The sequence below is a fragment of the Pomacea canaliculata genome, linkage group LG9 (assembly GCF_003073045.1).
Source record: "Pomacea canaliculata isolate SZHN2017 linkage group LG9, ASM307304v1, whole genome shotgun sequence".
NCBI classification, from domain to species: Eukaryota; Metazoa; Mollusca; class Gastropoda; order Architaenioglossa; family Ampullariidae; genus Pomacea; species Pomacea canaliculata.
Window position 1 is genome coordinate 15,626,412 of NC_037598.1, and position 19,538 is coordinate 15,645,949.

At 41.3% G+C, this 19,538-nt stretch overlaps 1 protein-coding gene across 1 annotated transcript; it reads left to right on the forward strand.

The window, feature by feature from the left end:
* Positions 1-38: 38 nt before the first annotated feature.
* LOC112571490 (F-box/LRR-repeat protein 5-like) lies at positions 39-16,858 on the forward strand. The gene is made up of 9 exons (XM_025250497.1): positions 39-205; positions 548-883; positions 1,628-1,751; positions 2,537-2,719; positions 3,040-3,200; positions 3,385-3,581; positions 5,810-6,442; positions 6,704-6,953; positions 14,378-16,858. The coding sequence occupies exons 1-8, from the start codon at positions 59-61 to the stop codon at positions 6,930-6,932; spliced, it is 2,010 nt and encodes a 669-aa protein (XP_025106282.1). The 5' UTR covers positions 39-58; the 3' UTR covers positions 6,933-6,953; positions 14,378-16,858.
* Positions 16,859-19,538: the final 2,680 nt, after the last annotated feature.

The following is a 19,538-nucleotide window of genomic DNA, read 5'->3' on the forward strand; positions in this document are numbered from 1 at the left end:
GCTGGCGTCAACTTCCTGCGCGTCGCGTAGATCGAGCTTTAGGCGTGCATCCGTGTCCATGGGAACAAGACGTCAAAGTCTCGGTATGTCTCGCGGGATTGTTTGCAAACAGTCCAAAATGGCACCCAAGTATCCAGACGAAGTTGATGTTTTCACTGTGCCACACTCAAGGATGAAGCAGCTTGTACAGAAATATTTTGACATGGTATTTTATATTTTCGATGTTTTATTTCTTTTCTTTCATCGGATACGATATGGCCTTATTTTATCAGATATCACAGTTGAACGAAAGTTCTCAACTGTTATTAATTGTTGGCGTTGACGGACGTGGTCGAGGGTGGTGAAGCCGATGGTTGTGGTCATCTCTGTAGGTTTTTTTCAACTGAAAGTTTCTCAGCGTCAGTAGAGGATGATCCTGTAGCAGTTTACAGCGCACAAGAAATGTCGTTTTCATGCCGCTTTTCGCAGTCTTGCCCGCAGTTAGTTGAGGTTGCACAAAGACTGTTTATACGATATTGTGTTTATATTGACATTTTTATTTTCAAAGGTTTCGTCTACCAACTTCCGCGATGCTGTGTGCATGACGAACATGTTGGAAAATCTGCTGCATACTTTTAATGAGTTCAAGATGCACGAGCAAATTGAAAACCACTTTATCATGAAAAGATTGAAGGAAAAGATGAATGCTCTACATATCAGAGATGCAAAAGTCTGCAATTGTCACTCAGACAATCGATTGACAGAAATGCTGACATTGGTCCTGGAGGGTTACCGCTGTGCACAGTGTAGTGAGCAGGATCGAGAGAAGTATGGAGATACACTGCGTCAAGCCCTTGAGGAATTCACCCAGGTCTTTATTCCACATATGGAAGAAGAAGAAGAGGTAAAATGTACAATTTCTATTATAGAAAGTATATAAGTCTCAAAATTCACGTTTGAATCTGTCCTGTAATTGGGTAACCAGTTTCAGATGCTGTATTTTTTTATTGCAAACCTTTTTGTAAATGTTTTTGTTGTGAAAGTGCTACTTTGTGTTAATTTTAAAAGCGACAGTTATTTGATGAATATATGGAAAACATTTTAGGACAGTAGAACAGATTAGTAGATATTTATTTAAAGTATTGTAGTTTATTACAGATTTTTTATGGTTATTTGCCATGATATAGCCTTAGTTGCTGGCATGGCCTAAAACTCAACTATGTTTTGGTTGTCATAGCAAACAAAATAGGTAATATCAACCACAAACTGCTTTTTTCCTCCAATTTATTTGGATTGATGAGAAGCCTCAAGCCTGCCATAATTTACAGAACTGAAACTGCTTGTAGTCTTATATTAAACCCCCCCCCCCCCTTGTAAACAATGGCTAATGTTGAAGAAGCCTCATATGTTCTCACAGTGTATTGTCTCCCCCAACTCTTTATGTTTCCTTTGGTCTCTCTCTCATTCACTTACTTTCACATGCGCACACACACACACACACACACAAACATTTTTGTACAGACAAAATTTTGATATTTTATTATTTTGCTTTGGATTTTGGATTCATCCTTTTCAAGTTTGAAATCATGTTAAAGAGCATCTGTTTTATTATAGTGAACTGGTGATTTTACTGTTATATATTATTTAGGTGTTTCAGCCAATGCTTGTTGAGTACTTTACTTATGATGAGCTAAAGGAACTGAAGGCCAAAGTCATTCAGAAACACTTGGAAAAGGAATATGAAAAAGACAGCACTGCTGCCAGTGATGATGGTATTATGAATTTTAGAATATTTTCGTTGTTTCAGTCAAAGTCACAATGCATGTCTTTGATATAGGTATAAATAGGCACCATTTTATAAAAAGTGTGCAGTCTTTTGAACTGCTTGTGCTTTTTGCTTACAATGACTATTGAAAATGTTTTCGCAAAAAAGTGTTTTATTTCAATCTCATCCCACCCCCTAAAAATCCACTATGTGGCTAACATTCCAGAAATTTTATCTTCAATTCTTTGACCTACAGATGGTGTCGTGCTGTATATGTCCGTAAATTTTGATGAAATATCATTGTTTAAAACTAAAAGCACTTTGCCAATCCATCAAGAAAAATAGTTATTCGTTGTATCATAAAAGTGACTAATTAATATTAGCTAGTTTGTCAGTTACCATTGTTACCCTGAAAGCTTGTGAAATTGTAATGATACACAGAGAACTTAAAGATGTCAGAACTTCAGTTATTAAAATTGTGCTTAGAGCAACAGATCTAAAATCATAAATACCAGAATAAGAGAAAGATTGTTTCTTTGCATGTCTTTTTTAAATTTTTCTATGATGCACAACCTTATCCTTTTTGCCCTCATTGTTATCTTGTAGCTAACACTTGTTTTGTTTATTTTTGTATCTGGGCACACTTCCATAGTATAATTGCCTCTGGGATTAATAAAGTTAGTCATTGTCATAATCCTCGTGTCTTGAAGCAGTTGGATCTAGAAATGGTATTCTTTTTCAATAATCTTGGAATTCAGTGTCATCCTTTCAAAATGTGATTTTTGTTTACAGCACCAGAAAAAGATGATGGGCAGGTGCAGGATAGAATCTTGCCTAGTGAGATTATGATCAAGATCTTCTCCTACTTGTCGCCCATTGACTTATGCAGGTGTGCACAAGTATCAAAAAGATGGAGTGAGCTTGTTATGGATCCTGTACTCTGGCCAGCTATCTATCCTGTGCACTGGGCTTCAGGTATTTGAGTCAGACTATCATTTTTTGGGTTTTTAAAATTATTTTGTGAGGGAAATGGTTTTCATGTCACCAGGACTTAGAGATTTCCATGATGAAAATAAATAGTCTGTTCATTACAGCTGTTATGCAAGAGCTAGGCAAAGTCAGCATACCAAGGGTGAACTTTGTTTTATCTTTTTTCCACAGAGAAATTATAGGCCATCATTTTACCTGGATTTCAGCATTAAAGTCTTGTACAGCTATGATGTCATTGGATTTTCTGTAAGACATAAGTTGATATTCCTTTCCATCCAACCCTGCACCCGTTACCTTTCTTGCAGGTGACTGGAGCTTTAAGCCACTGGAGAAGGAAGACGATGAAGAAGCTTTGGCATCACAATATGAGGAATATTACTGTGGTGATGATGAAGATGCAGATGTGGATGAAAGCACTGATGCTAATTTTAACCCTGATGATGAAGTCCAGGCAGAACATAAGCAGGTAAATTTTTGTTATTTTGTATGTTGTGCATTTACTTTATTCAGTATCAAATGGCTTTGCTACTTTTTAAACTAAAAATGTATAAAACCTATGGAATATAGTTGACAAGACTGAAGTTTTGAAAGTTGAAAAAAAAAAGGGAAACAAAAATCAAACTAACCTTCTTGTGTATGTGTGTGTGTAGGCTATACGAGAAGTACAAATTCTCTCGGGACTGGTGAAGTACGTATTGCCAAAGGTAGGTACAGGAGTTGAGACGTGTAATTTGAGCCACAGCTGTGGAGTGAGCAGTAGTCACGTACACAAGGTACTGAAGCTATGCCCCAACCTGCTGCACCTTGACCTCAGTCACACCAAGGTCATGGATACTGCCTTCAAGGAGTAAGTAGTTGTGGACTGTTCATCTTGCACAGCAGTATTTTACCATTGTCTTTTCTGGGTTTACTATTTATACAGTGACTATACATTGGAATTTATTGTCTAGATCAAGAGTGGGTAACCTTTTTTTCTTCATTTTGGAGGGCCATTTTGATGTTTATAGCATCATTCATGGGCCATACTCAATTATCTACTTAAAAGTTAGCTTGCTCTCTTCAGTCAAACTGTAGTGTCGCCACAGAACATTAACACTTTTGCAACTGTACAATCCCAACCTGTGGAACTACAATCCGCATTTTCATAATTAGGTACATGAAAACTATGCTTTGCCACCATGAAAAGGATAGTAAAACAACTGTTTGAGTCTGTAAAATATATTTATGATTAGAAAGTCCCTAGAGGAGACAACCTAGAGTGACAATACTTTTTTTTCCCCTAATATACAATTTTCTTTGTATTTAGTACACACATACACCTCCTGGTGGAGGAGTTTATGGCATTTACAAAATGTCTGCACATGTGCACATTTATTGTATGAGCCAACATGGTAGAAGAATGCTATGCATATGTACAGCTGATATAAAATTGGAAGTGGTCTACCCTTGGCTTAGCATGAAGGTCACATGCACATATAATTCCATATATTATATGTTTATATATATATAGAAGCATACATGTTTAGACCATCATGTACTCATATGTGTCCTGTCTATCCTGTAATGGACGTTCTTTGCTTGTTCCTCAAAATTTACATTATTATGCATTTATGATGTTAAGAAAAAAGCATTTACTGAAATCTGCAGCTGCCTTGGCAGGCTGGATCAAATGATTTTGCATGCCTTATAGAGCCTGTAGCCTGGATGTTGCTGACCCCTGGTTTAGGTGTATCCAAGACATGAAATATATTAACCATACTAACATGTTCTTGATGTTTATTTCTCTTACCCAATTCATTAAAAATATATTTTAAAATATTATATTTGATCTTTTGTACTTAAGGGTTTGTTTTCTTTCTCTTTTGGCGTCTTGTATTTTTTTGTTGTCTGTTTTCTTGTACACAAGTCAATCTGATGGAAGATGATTGTCAAAGAACATATTTTTGTAAACTTATATCAGTTGTTATTGTAAAATTGATAGTCAGTACATCCCTTACTTTATGATCATGCTTTGGCTTCTTGCTCTTATGTTTGCATAAGTAAAACCCGTCCAGTGGTGCAACAGTTAGCACCTGTCACAAAACTGTGAAGATTGGCTGCCCTGGATTCAGATCTCATCTCAGACATACTGTTTTTTCTCTGCATGTGGCATCTGTTTCCAGGGCTGGCTGCTTTGCCATGATGTAGCCATAGTTGCTATCTCAGCATAAAACATCAATTTCCCTGTTTCTGGATTCCAGACTTTAAAATAAGATATTCCCAAGTTTGCACAAGGACTTTGTGTTAGTGTGACAGACAATATATCTTATGTACAAACGTGTAAACACACACAGGCACACATATAATCTGTCAGTACAGACTAGTAGTCACATTTCTTACTTAGGGAAACAAGGATTCACCTTTTATATTTAGTTGATTTGGTCCGCAACACTGAATCAAGATGATGGGTTTTTCTGTAGGATTATAGATTTTCTCAAGAATGATAAGGGTGAAAGAGTATGGTGCCCACGCAGTGTTTTTTTAAATGATGTATTTGAATTATTATGTAAGATGAATTTTTTTTACTTATTTAAATTTAAACATTTTCTTATTTACACTGAAACATTTCTACCACGATAAAAGTACTTGTTTACTATATCAATATCTGGCAGGAAAGTTCACCCAGATTTAACTTTGTGAAATTACTGGAAAACTTTCACTGGGGGATGGTAGTCCTTCCTTTTATTATAGTATCCTCTTTGATCACTACCAGAATGTCTGATATCAGCTAGTTATTAGCACAACCTATAAAATCACTTAAGTTACATTCCTACAATAAATCTCAATGGGTTTTTTTTAGACCGTGTAATTGTACTATAATTTGCTAGTTGCTTCCCCTTTTATGTTCACAAACAGCTGAGCTTTTCCCTGTTAGACAGGTGCAAAAGAGGCAGTTCTGTTTACATCTCTAAATGTTAGGTAATCTGATTCATCCTTGCTGGGTTTTCTAGTTTGTTTTCATTTTATTCGTGTTTGTCTTTGCTAAATATTTGTGCCACTGGCCACTAAATCTTGATGTATTGTTGTGCTTGTTAGGTATGGTTACAAGAGAGGCACTGGCAAGTTGCGTCACCTGGATCTGACTGGCTGCGAAAACATTACTGACCTCACATTGCACAGTCTGGCAGGAATTGGGATTCCTCCTTCTGATGAGCTGTCTCCAGCTCCTGCACCTAACAATCGTGTCGCCTGGAGAGCAGCAGGCTTGTGCAGCAGAAACTGTTGCATGGGAGCTGTCAAAATGGGCATATCTGATGTTGACAAAATTGTGATGAAACCCTCCTCTCTTCATGATGGGAAGATCATTGTACAGAAGGATCCTTCTCTCACTGATCTAGCATTTCTGTGTGACTTGGAATGCTGGCAGACATTTGGCCAACAGTGTGGAAATGAGGGCAAGGGGAAGAAGATTCTCATAAGCCAAGAATGTGGTACAAAAAAAGACACTTCATCCTGTTGTTCCACAATCTGGCGAAAGAAGGACAAAGGACAAACAGCAAAGCAAGGGACAGTTTGCTGTGAGAGCAGTTGTGTGCAAAATTCTTCTGGCAGTTGTGATGTAAACGAGACTTGTAATCCTGCTGAGGGTAACTCCATAACTCACGCTTTGCACAATCTCACCTTTCTCAGCCTGAACAGTTGTTTCAAGATCACCGATGAAGGTCTCAGGTAAATGTCTTTTTTCACCTTTCACAAGTTTCTGAGAATATGCTGTAGTTTATTTGCCTTTTTTGACATTATCTTTTGTGGATTGCATTGATGACTTGTAGTATGTTTAGTTAGTTTAGTTTATTTCTTGTAACTCTTCGAGGAGCATAGGGTCACAACAACTTGAAGTAAGGCAAGGTGAATATTTTGACAATTTGTTTTTGCCAGGGTACTATCTAAAAGAGGTACATCATGGATATTCTGACAATTTGTTGTTGCCAGGGCGCTATCTAAAAGAGGTGGTCTGCCATACCTGCAGCATTTAGATCTGTCGGGGTGCCTGAACATCTCAGGACTCGGAGTTGCAGCTCTGGCAGACACATGCCATGCCCTTGACCATGCTCACCTCTATTACTGTGACAACATGTATCCAGATCCATTTCCAACCTCTGCCAGTGGTTGTCGAAACCTTCAGTGTAGATTTCGCACATGCTGTCGCTCTGGAGAGTAACAAACCATGCTCCTTATGAGTGTGAGTATACGCTTTACTAATTTTGTATTTATTATTATTAAAGGATTTGCCGTAAGAAAGTTCATCAATTAAGTCTTTTTTGTGGAAAGTTGGATTAGCACTGTAAATAGGTATCAAACCCTTGGAGATCATGTATGTTAGTTGCTAGGTCTGAATCCTCACCACATGATTACTCTTGGTGATAATTGTCTCCCTCTCTGTTCATATTATATGCACGTCACTTGTGTTACTTGTTAGTGTAACTATCAGTCTCTACTACCACACTTGACTAAGTGAGGTTGTATATTGATATAAACAAATTGCATGACTTTGTCTTGTGAAAATGTTATAACTAAAGTTAGCTGCACCTCAATCCTATATGTTGATCTTTCATAAAATGTAGCTCTGTATCCTTGGAGTTGTATCTTTTGTGTCATTCCCCTGCTAGGTATGTGTCTATCTTTTTGTTGCCAAAAACAGACATGACTTTCTCATGTAAAGGAACTTTCTCTCCCATATTTACCTGCATGATCTGCAAGACAAAGAAAATGTAAATTTAAAAAAGGTGTGGTCTGATTTGTCAGAAATAACCAAAATATCTAATTGATTTATGCAAAAATATGTTACAAGTTTACATAATTACTTTCACAGAAATACCTCAAATTACGTTCAGGGGTTTAATGGTTCATTTCAGGCTGTCATATTAAAACCAGGGACACAATTTATGGCTGTAGTGACTTTCGTTATTTTAGATTGATATTCTGCCAGATATTTTGGAAAACGTGCAAACAAATTCTTGGAGTGAACCTATGAGAACGGTAATATAACCAAGATGTGATGTCCAGAAAGTCCTTTGGGTGACGTAGTTTTCTCAATTCTAATGAAAGTGTGGTCTGATTACCAGCAGTTTCAAAGCTTCTTTCAATGAAGCCGCACAAGGGTATTCAACCAGATTCACTCAGCGCCGAGAAAGTCGTATGTATTTGAAATTAGCAATATAGATGATCTTTGGAACGTTTTTTGAGCCCAGTGGAGAATCCTCAAACTTAGAATTCTTCAAGTGAAATATTCAAGTCAATTTTGCTCGGCGATAGCGCGAAATTTTACGACACACCGTGTGAAAAACAAAAGAAAGAGCGGAATTTCCTTGATTATGTCCACTTGGTCCACTGTAGTTTTATAGCCTTTGGCTGTTATAGACGTTCAGCAAAGCGCGCGCGTAAAGATACGTCCCCCCACCCCCAACCTCCAGAAAAAGAAGAACGTGCTCAACATTGTACGCCCTCGGGAGTTTTCCGCGAAAGACATGACAGTTGTCATTCGTTAATGATAAAGCATAAAATAAGAACGAGATTACTAAATGATATCGACTCAGAAGCTTTTTTAATTGTCAAACGGTTTGTTATCAGGCCTATGCTACCTAGATATATATCTAGCTGAGATTGGTCACTCGTTAGTCATGCTAAGGTTTGAATTATATCATAGTAGTATAGTGTTTTGTTTAGAAGGTGGACAATGCATTGTTTAAACGAGGATGTAATTGTGAGTGTCCCATCTGGAAAGGGACGCCCAGAACCGGGTCCGATGGCGGGTTGTGGTTGCGGCCCTATGCTTCACTTTGGGCGAATAGGAACAAGAAGAATTGGGAGTAGAACTTGTCTTATGTACCTGATTGTTCCTGTACACAAGCATGCACATAATCACATATGTGAGAGTGCACACACACACACGTATTATGCAACTACAATGTGCGTGTGAGAGAGGGACATTTAAATGAGGGGGACCAATGATGGCACAAGCTATGTGGCGGTGGTCCGCTGTAAACAGTTGCCGAGTTCCGGTGACCTACGTTGCCGGTGTAATGCGCAGCACCGATCTCCAGCAGACGACAGCGGCCTCCGTGGTCCGTGATTAGCGACGCATGCCGCCGGCAAAATGAATAGCTCCCTCCCCCCCACCTTCGATCGGTCGGCAGGCTACATGGCCAGCGATGGAGGAGCAGCGACTGTCGGTAATGAGAACAGGACGAAAAGGCGACTTCCAGATGATTGAAATAAGAATCAGAAACATAACATATCCGCAAAATGTTGCATGTCTTTAAAGCTGAAACTGTTCACAGGGGTGGAGTGTCTGGTGGGGATGGCAGGGAAGATCGAATGTGAGTAGGTAGGGTTTATGATATAGCCTCAGGGTGGCTGCATATTAAAAAAAAATTTTAACCTCGTTCCTGGTGTACGGTCGGTAGCGCTTGAATCTCCACCCCCACTACCACCCGGGATTGAATGTAACAACAGCGCCTTTGGTCTTGGAGACGGCACAACAAAGTGGATCATGTAACTCGTTGGTTGCCGGGGGACGACTTGTAGGCCTGCGGGGGATCTTTGTCATACGCTTGTAGCAGACCGTCGCTCACCGCCTGTTAGTGTTGACATCATGCTGTTAAGGGATATAGAGTGCATATTGTGAACTTTTGGCATTGTGAGGCAACGGGACCGTGCCCCCGTTGAAGCCTGCTTTGAAACCACTAATAGCCACGTTATTGGGAGGGAAGGGGATGGTCTGAGTGTCGAAAGTCGATCGTGTCTAAAAAAGAGCACAACCTATCCTTGCCACGTCTCGTCAATCAGTCAGTTGTGCGCGCCATCTGCGAAGCTCATCTCCATCATCCTGCTTACAGGGAACGGATAACGGTCAATGGTAGAGTTCCTCCTTTTGTTGGGATAGGGCCGAGAGGGAAAGAAGTAAAATGAGATTTAGTTACTTAAACTTGTTATGCCGGGGACTATCTGTCACCATGGAAATAATTTATTTTAATAATAATATATATTTTTTAAATCTGATATTTAACTATAGACGCAGAGCGACTCGTTACATTAGTCGGGTGAATAAATAGGGTGCTGTCGGCAAACGCAAAGCAGTTTTCGTATCTTCTTTTTCCCGTGACCGTCAGGCCGCTAGTTGGATTGGTTGTAGATGTTTTACGCCGACTCGGCGATTGAGACTGTCAGCCAAATAAACAGGTGCCTGTTAAGGACTTAGTAGAGGGAGACAAGATCCCACTTGTCTTCACCCCATCCACCCTCAACACATACACACCGTCACAAACACTTGACCGTTGAGCCAGCAGGCACATCAAGCAGAGTAAGACCTGATCTCATGACTAGTACCTGTGGGGTCCAGCAAAACTACACCTGGACCACGGGACGTCAGCAGTTCTGACACATACAATAAACAGCGATCAGCTTGCGTAGAGCAGCTTTGATGCTCAGGTGCTGCGTTCGGCGAAATCGGACATAAGTGCAGAGAAGTACGAGTAGATAAGTTGTTAATTCAGTGGACAAAACAAGAAATGATGAAACAGTGGCCAGAAAGACTGGGGGTTTCTGAGATGATTTGTGAGATGATGTTTCTGTGATTTGAGGTATTTAACAATTTATATAGATATTTTAAAAAAATTCCCATCAAACATGACAGAATCTGTCGACAAAATAGTCAGTGTTTATGCATGTGGCCGTTCGTCGGAAAATAGGAGGTGGGTGTGTGAGAGGAGTGGGGAATGGAGTCGTCGACGGGCCCAGGCAAGCGATCGATGTGTATAGAGGGTGGGGGCGAATGTTTTTTATGCGTCTGTTGTCCCAAAGTGTACAGCCTTTTGTGATTCAGTGGGCCAGCGGGTGGCATTTTGCTTACCACTCGATACATGAGCGACGAGGGCCCAATGTTGTCAACAAACCGCAGTTACTAAGACACGGGGCGAGAAGCGCGCGCACTCACACACTGGGAGAGCAGCTGACGACGCCAGGTTTTACTGTTACGACCCTCTTGGCATTCACTCCGTAAAGTAATTGTGTGAGAGAAGTAGAATGGTGATCTCCATGAGCGTCAAGAGGTGTTGAAACCCTTCCCGGCTGAGATGCCTGAACAGAAACTAAATTTTAGCGTTGGCTAAATTAATTAAAAAAGACCTGATGTTTTTTCGTCGTCAGTAAATGAGCATCCAAGGTCGTGGGTTTTGTTTACAGGATTGCACTAGTCCCCAGCTGCTGCCTTTGATGCCAGACTCCAGATGTGTACGTGTATAGAGTTCACAGTAGCATCGAGGCATACTCAGTATCCTGTAGTTCAGGGTAATTTAGACCTCCCGGTCACCAACAGTAAACCTTACACCACAAATCCCTCCTCCTCCTCCTCCTCCTCATCATCATCATTCCATTAGCCCTGACTGGCCTTAGGGCCACCTGATGACATTACCTTCTACTTTCTCGGATCTCCGCCCTTCTCTGGGATGCGCCACATGAGAGGCCAGTCCACTCCTGGATGTCCGCCTCTTCGTCTACCCTCCCCCATCCCGTGCTCTGTTTCCTGCAAGATCATCTTTGCAAAGCCCCATGATCTCTAGATGTGTCCATACCATTTGCGCTTCTTCGCTGTAGACAGGAGGTCGTCCTTCGGGATCGTCATTTTTGTAATTCTTTTTCTTTAAAACTAAAACAATTAATTTCCACTGTCTCGAGGTAAGATTCTGTAGAGTTATTTAGCCTGTGTGTACTTTAGCAAAAAATAAGTATAGTAAGTAGTGTTTCAAGAGAAAATATCTGTTTTTGCAGGGGCACTATTGTTTGTGGTTTCACGAAAAAGCGATTTGAGGGTTGCGGTCTGCGAGTTAGAAACTAAAATTACGGATAATCAACTTATCCTCTATTAGAAAGTAGACATTTTTTAACAAGTTTTTGGGGCGTTTTGAAGAGACTGCTGTGTCTTCTGTGGATGGTGAAGAGATGTAAAAGTAATTGCATGATAGGGAGGGAAAAAGAAGGGCTAAAGAGGCTTTGTATAAGAATGAAATGCCTTAAAACCTAACTGAACTCTTGTCTCCGGCAGCCTTCCACTTGCACTGAACCCTTTGAGGGTTGGAATTCGTAAAGAACAGGTTGCGGAGCTGTTTCAGCGAGTAAAGATAAGCAAGGTTCCAGGTCCAGATGGTATTTGTGGCGGAACATTACATTTCTGTGCGAACCAACTCGGAGGCATTTTCCAACCCCCGTTTCAGCGCTTTCTAGATTCCTTATCAGTTCCTGCTGCTTGAAAATTGTCAACTTCCATCGCGCCGCCGATTCTGTACACCAGCATGCAGGACCAGCAGACTGAGGATGTCCGTTGTTTCGGTCGTGGGACCTCTGAACGCTACAGTGTGAATGAATGTAGATCATATGTAAGCCTGAACCATGATTGTATGAGAATCTGTTTGATGGAGCGGATGGGAATGTGTTGTGGTATTGTTGCTTTGTCATTGTGCTTCCATGTAGAGCAGCATCTGATTGCCCTCTGGGATGAACATAGTCTTATCTCTCTGTCAACTTAGTTGTTTGTGGAGGTCTGAACTGTGGATTTTGTGTTGTTTTGAGTGATTCACCCTCAGAGAATATAGACTGATGTCTTGTCTTTGATTGTGTCATAAACATATGACATAAAGGTAAAATATGAAGCTGATTTACTAATTGCAGAATTTAAAATTGTTTCTCTTGGACTGTGAAAAGAGACAAAGGAGACTGGGCGACTCAAGTCTTTCATTTGCCTGTCTGTCCACGGAGCAAGAAGATTCTTTCTCATCTTTGTCGTTATGTTGTAATGTGTTGTTATCATTGCTGTATTGTATGTGTTTGTGTGCTAGCGTGCAAGAGGAGGATAGAGGAGGTTTTTGTCTTGACTTAAAAGCGCTCAGAGCCTTATTTATAATGGGGAAATGCGCTATAAACATCCCATGTCGTCATTATCATTGGCTTGGGAGGAAGCCGCTCTTTAAGAAGCTCAACGCAGATAAAGATTTTGCATCGACCGACGGTTTAGTTCCAATGCCGTGGGACAGTGAGACCGAAGAAATGCCCCACCAGCCGTGCGCATGTCGCTCGCTAGATTTAATAGTAGGGGCTAATATTTTATAAGGATTTTAGACCACAGCTAGGGTTAGCTGCCAGTGAGCTCCTCTGTATACGAGGTCCTTGCCTGTCTGAATTAAGCTAGTAGTCGTTGGGATGGGATGGGTAGGGTGGGAGAGATCGCAGCCAGACGAGAGAAGGCAGTTCATATCGTGGTGGTATTACCAGGAGGACCTGGCCTTGTAATGACTAGGCTGCGTGCCCTTTCTTCAGCCCTCTTTTGTCACCAACTCACCGTCGTTCCTGGTCTAAATGTTTGTCGGCAGACTAGGTCAGTGCCTGTACCGGTGGTGGGGAGCACTTATCTTGTCAGAGGTTTGTCGATCGGCACTGTGGTGACGTAGCGGCCGGTGTCAAGGCGCACTGACCATTAGGACCAGCGCGACTTTCAGTGCCTTGGCGGCAGCGAAGAACACCATAACGTAGAGAATATGTCAACTGACTGCTCAGGGTGTAGTGTGGGTTGACTTAACACATCGTCTGACTATTGTCTTGCTTGCTTTGTCAGTACCAATGCAGAAGATTCCCTACCCTGGGTGACACGCTGCTGCTGTTGCATCTAGTTCCGTAAAAACAACATACGTCAGCGCCGTGCCGCAAAGCCGATCGAAGAAGAGACGAACGGACAGTATAGGATAATGGACAAATGAAATCTTTGGCGCGCCTCGGAGAATCGGAGAGAGGAGCAGATGATCAGGACATCAGATCAGGCCCACATTTCCTATGCATGATGTGAACACAGTGCTTCCTACTCGTCCTGCAATTTTCTCTATACATAAACATTCCTGTCTACAGAGTTGGTCGCTAGCCGTTCGATTGGTTTACCATGTCCCTTCTTTCTTCTCTCTTGAAAGACAGTTGCACAGTTGGGTTGGGTGGCTGAAACTCTGCCGCTGCACCAAGATGTTCTGAAGAGGAGCAAGTGTGTATACCTGACGTAAGCTGGCCTGAGTTTTTGAGATATTTGCCAGTCCGCTGTTTGCGGAGCTGCAGGCTGTTGTTGTGCACCATCGTGCTGGGGCACCGGTCCCGTTCCGGTGCGGCTGTTGATATGGCAGCGTGTTGTGGGTTGAAGGCAGATGGCGGCGACCTGCTGTGACCTCCCTTACCCCCACTCCGCACGCTGCGTGCTCATCGTTACGAGCATCTCAGCAAACGTCTCATGCCGTGCAACTTGCAGCAGCCGTGCGTGCTCAGTGTAACCCTGTATTATCTCAACAGTAATTTGAATCCCAACTCTCGCCATGTGTTTGTCCTCGCTGCACCCTGTCTGCTATTTTAGGGGAAAACCCTCAAAAACCAGAAAGAAGAAAGTGAAATACATGTACAAGACGTTATTCGTTTTGGGGATGAAGTGGGATTTATTAAGTGCAATACTTTTATTTCTTGAGTCAAAAGGTTAATTTCTCATTATGTTAGCCCCACACATACACACATACACACGCGTGAGCGTGTTTATTTCTTAGTCGTTTGCCTACTGTAAGTTCATTAAACTGTTTTGTTTTGCAGGTGGAGTGAAGGAAAGAGTCGCCGGACAAAGACACTGGTGGTCTGGTGCGTTCATCAACACAGCAAAGGGGAACCAATGGGTTTGGTTTGCCAGTTCCAGACACTAGTTTCTCACATATCACTGTCTCGCTGTCGCCTTTAATATTGGGTTTGGCCTTTCGTCACCCACCCACCCCCCTCACTCTCCACCCCGCATAGCGTGTGAGGGCCGAATGTCGGGGTAGTGGGAGCTGTAGTTCCTCATTCATGTTCTCCACCGTTCTTCTCGCCTCGAGATATGTTCACTCTTTGTTATTACAGTCTCATGATTAGCTATTTAATGACGCGTTCAACATTTTTTAAATAAGTAATCTCGAATTGTTATCAAAGAAAGCCATTTAATGACTGCATTTTTTTAAAAATAAATAATCTTGAAATGTTATCGAAAAAACTCATTTTTGTCATTTTTATTTTGAAACTTTTTTCTGTTGACGTTTCAATGCACCCAGCTTTGCAGCTTTCTTGGCATTTTTTGTACACTTTCTCGTCTTTTGTGCCCTTCGGTAGTCTTGTTGCATTTTGATGGTGTTCAGCTTTGCTGCTTGGCTTTTTATAGATTTCTCCACATTTCTTAGTGACTACCCAGTAGATTTGCAGTTAACGACAAATATGAGGAAAATGTACATCGTCACCTTATACATGTATGCACACAAGTTGTTGCGCATTATAGAGATTTTAAGTATTTGATGAGTCGGGCACGCCGGTTATTTTTCTGTCTTCAGTTCCTTTTTTTTTTTTTGGCCTCTATTTGCATTTTGGAGGAGTTTGTTCTCGTACAGCTATTCTTGTCATCCTTCGTGCTGTTGTTCTTTGTCGCGTGTCATTCACCTGGGTAGTCTTATTCATGATTTATTGTCTTGTCCTCTTTCTGCTATTTTTGTATCTAACTAACCCAGACACCCCTGGGTAGACGAGGTTTATCAAGACTAGTCCATGCGTCCGACTTTGCCAGTCCGTGTGGGCTAACCCCACTGGGTAGACAAATGTTATCAATACTATCTCACGCGTCCGACTTTCCCAGTCTGTGTGGGTCCAACCCCCATCGGTGGACAATCTTTATCAGTGGGAGGGTTTGCTTCCTATTTACCCATCCTGTATGGACTAACCTCCTGGGAAGACGAGCCCTTGTCTGTCCGGTGTTGTGACATTATTGTTGCGTTTTGTGTCGGTCGTCCCATACAAGCATTTTTACTTTGGCGGCCGGGTCGGTCATGTAGGGTTGGAGGTCGAGGGAGTGGGTCACTCCGCAGGACAAACGTGAACTACTTGCAGGATTATCAAGCAGCAGGCTGTCTTTCTAAGCCTCCCGCAAGTCTATGAATTAACAGGTGTTGTCACCGAGATTCACGAGTCCTTTTATCGTCTTTTTTTAAAAAGCCAGTTAATAATGCTCGAGTCAGTATATTGTCCTTTCCAGCCGGTTATCAGAAAGTCAAGTCAGCGCCGTGTCCAAGTAGTTAAAGATACCAGTCAGCGTGGCGTCCTGCCCAGCTACTGACAGTCATCAAACCACTGGGTAACAGTGAAGCTGATCACCTGATCAGCCCGTGGGCGAGTTGAAAAGACTGTAAATAATCGATTTCAAGCGCCCGGGGTCTAATAACGGTCCTTACTTTCCAAAGTCTTTCTACATGCCGGTTAACTACAGCATCTGTCGCCATCACTCGCTATGCTCAGTCTGTGAAGTACTGTCGTCGCAGGTCAAGGTATGGGATTTATTGATGGTGCCCGTTTGTCCGAGTTACCCTGTACAGGTTGTCTTTGATGTGTCCGGTTCACAACAACAGAACACACCGCGCAGAGAATCCCTATCTCTCTTCTTGGAAAAAGCCTCCCTCCACCCAACTAACCCTCCCAACTAACCAAAAACAAAACAAAAAAACTACGCAAGTCGGGTCTGCTGCATGTGTTTGTAACAACTGGCTTTAACTACTGTTTTCAAAGTCGGAACAGTTGGTTAAATTATTTGTTTTATGAAAACATATTTTTTATGATCTTTTTGTTCGGCAAACATTTTTTGTGCGTTTCTCGGGCTTTCCTCTTCTGTATCCACGTTATAGTTTTCGTTTTCTTCAGCTTCGCTTTTCTGTTAGTCCTTTTTAATGGATACACATACTGCTAGTGGCAGGAGGAAGGGCTTTTATTACTAATTTGTTATTGCACTGTTTTTGATGATGGTGGGGACGATGATGATGACAACGACAGTAGACATGAGGCTGTTGATTATCGAGGGACGCGACCATCCTCTGGAGTCTAGGCTACATGTTCTAGCAAGAAGTGAGTCTGTGGGTCTAGGGAGTAAAAGGGATGCAAGTTTCTGTAAAGTATCTGATGTGCTCAGCGGGCCAGTCGGGCCACTGGCAGAACTGTTTTGTTACATGTTTCATAAGGAAATAATCTTTGTATTCACTGACTCTGTTTCATTAAATTTCTACAACTATGTGCAGTCGACTTCCATGTTTGAGAGCTTGGTTGTGTCTGTACAAGTACATAATTGTGTGTGGAAAACCAGCTGGCCAGATGGTTTGGTCACAACAAAACGAAACTACCAATAAGACTACATTGCAGGTGTTCCACCCACAAGCCATAATTAGACACACAAGGACACTGGAATGGGAATGCCTGCCATCTTGGATGAGACAGATGACTATGAATGAGAACACCGTTTAAGCACAGCACCTATGTGCAGGTGACAGGAATGGTTTGAGGGCCTTCTTAAACAGACAAATACAGACCAAGGATTGATCAAGTTGACATGAAAGAAAGAAACTTTGCCAAATCCTCTCAAAGTTTAGTCCTTTTTACTCCTCGAGGAGCATAGGGTCGCAATAAACCCGCTCAAATGTTCTTCCATTCAAGAGCGACCTTTCACCAAACAGACCTTGTCAGACATGTGACAATACTGATTTTCTTTTCCCACGACTGACGTCCGGGTCGTGTATCCAGCCAACAATATTTGTCAGTTTAAGAAGGCCCTTTACGCAAGTTGTAATTTTGATCATACAGCCCTTACTCGTAGCCGCCAGACCAGAGACTACTCAACGATGTTTACATCCTGGCATCAACAGCCTAATGATCGAGACAGTCGTAGCACAAGTACAGATGCACTGTCCTCAATAGTTACTATCTATTAGACTTAAACTACATACTGATTTGCCGTGATAATATTATATACAGTATATTATAGCCTTAGTTGCTTACTTGGCGTGAAACACCAATGCCCCACCCTATAGTCGTATCCCTTTAATGAATGCTATCATTTTGATTTTTGTGTGGAAATATAGGTTTCTCAATCAGTTAATAACCATTACAGATTTTTTTTTTCCCCAAATATAATCACGAGAAAAGGAAAGATCATTTATTGCTTTCAAAAAATGTTTGACCTTAAAATATATGAAGAAATAATTTACAAAATTCTGAAAATCCGTTTATAGAAATCGGAGCACAATTTTAGAACTTGGTTAAAAAAAAAATTGTTGAAGCAATACTTTCGTTCCCATCAGCATGATTTTTTTGTACGCTCTTTCGCAATGCATCTAAACAGTGTAGTGATTTGTTGAAAAAAAATTTTCGAAAGTTTCTTTAAGTTTTAGAAATATTGTACAACCTCTGTTAACTGCCAGTACAACTGGCATGACTGTCGCGAGATTTGTACCCTCTCTTGGTGACAACCCACTTATTTAGCCGTTTTTTTGTGAGCCTCAGAAACAGGGTGAGCTGTCGATTTACATGCGCTGATGTTATCTCCTGCAACTATCTGGAAACACTTCGATGATAAAAGCAGATGCAATTCGGGAAAGATGCTGACGAAATCGATAAGCGAGTTCATCAAGTAGATCATTGATGATTTCAAACAGTTGGTGGCGTCTGAATTGAAACCTGCCACCAGTCATCGAACACATCCAGCATTTTAGTCTTGTCACTGAAAATTCGATTTTGCCGTGTATTTTGTCTGAATCCACGATAACGATGGACGCCTCAAAGCCATTTTGACAAGGATACAACTTTAACTATCGAATAAAAGATTTCGTATCATTGTCATTTGTTTCTTCTCCAAAACTAATAAAAGAAAACTGAGTTGCTGTGGACGCTTATAAGTTAGCCACTTGCTAGTCTGTTGTTTTGCCTATCTCCTAGTTGTACACTGAATAATGTGTACACCAGTGATGATTCTATTTTTCTGTAAAGGTGCTGGTGGAGAAGCTATAGCAGGGCCCGCTTTCACCATAAATAACTGCTTGTCAAGACAGGAGAATTTGGATAATTATGAGAAACGTAACCTAAATACTAGCTTTTGGCCGAATAGTTTTGCCCCAGTGCCCTTTAATTCTACCATGGCATGGTAGGAAACCGTGGTGAGCAAAAACATTATTAGTACATTAGCTTGTAGTTAACTACCATACTAATCATGTATGTTGATAGCGCGTACTTTTTTCTCTGACCTACTTCATTGACCAGCAAGTTTTAAATAAACTAAAAGTAGCAGCGAGATGTACCCGAGAAAGCCAGCAGTCTTTACATATATATTTTATGTTGGTGCTTGATAACGAAAACGCCTTTGACGCCATATTTAGATTGGCAGCTGCATACGACATCATTAGATGTTCACCTTTTTTGCTAAATCCATTTGTTAGTAATGTCGGGTTCTTTAAAATACAGCACAGTACTGATGTTCAGGCCCGATGGTACAGGAGAAACGAAACCTGGCTGTGGGTCTGCAAAGAACATACCTGTAACATGGGCGGAACTTGATCAAGGAATTTAAGGACTGAAGTATGGCACCAGCAGTCAGCTACAATGGACCTTTAATGTGACATTATTGGAAGTTGCTGGCAGGCTAATAATGGGAAAAGTCGCTGTCATTACTGTGTTACATTGTGCCATACATTTTACTACAGGCAGACATGGATTGATTTATATTCCGTCTGGCATTATTGAAGACCGCAGCTTATCCAAAGTTTCCAGCATTTTGCTGCTGAGGCTTGAGTTGTTTTTTTAAACCCAGGTTTGAACTACAGTCTTTTAAAGCTGATGCTGCCAGCATGGAACAGCATTATTCGCTGACAAATGTAGTCTCTTGTAACGGATTGGGACCTATATAAGTAATTTGAAAACAATTCTT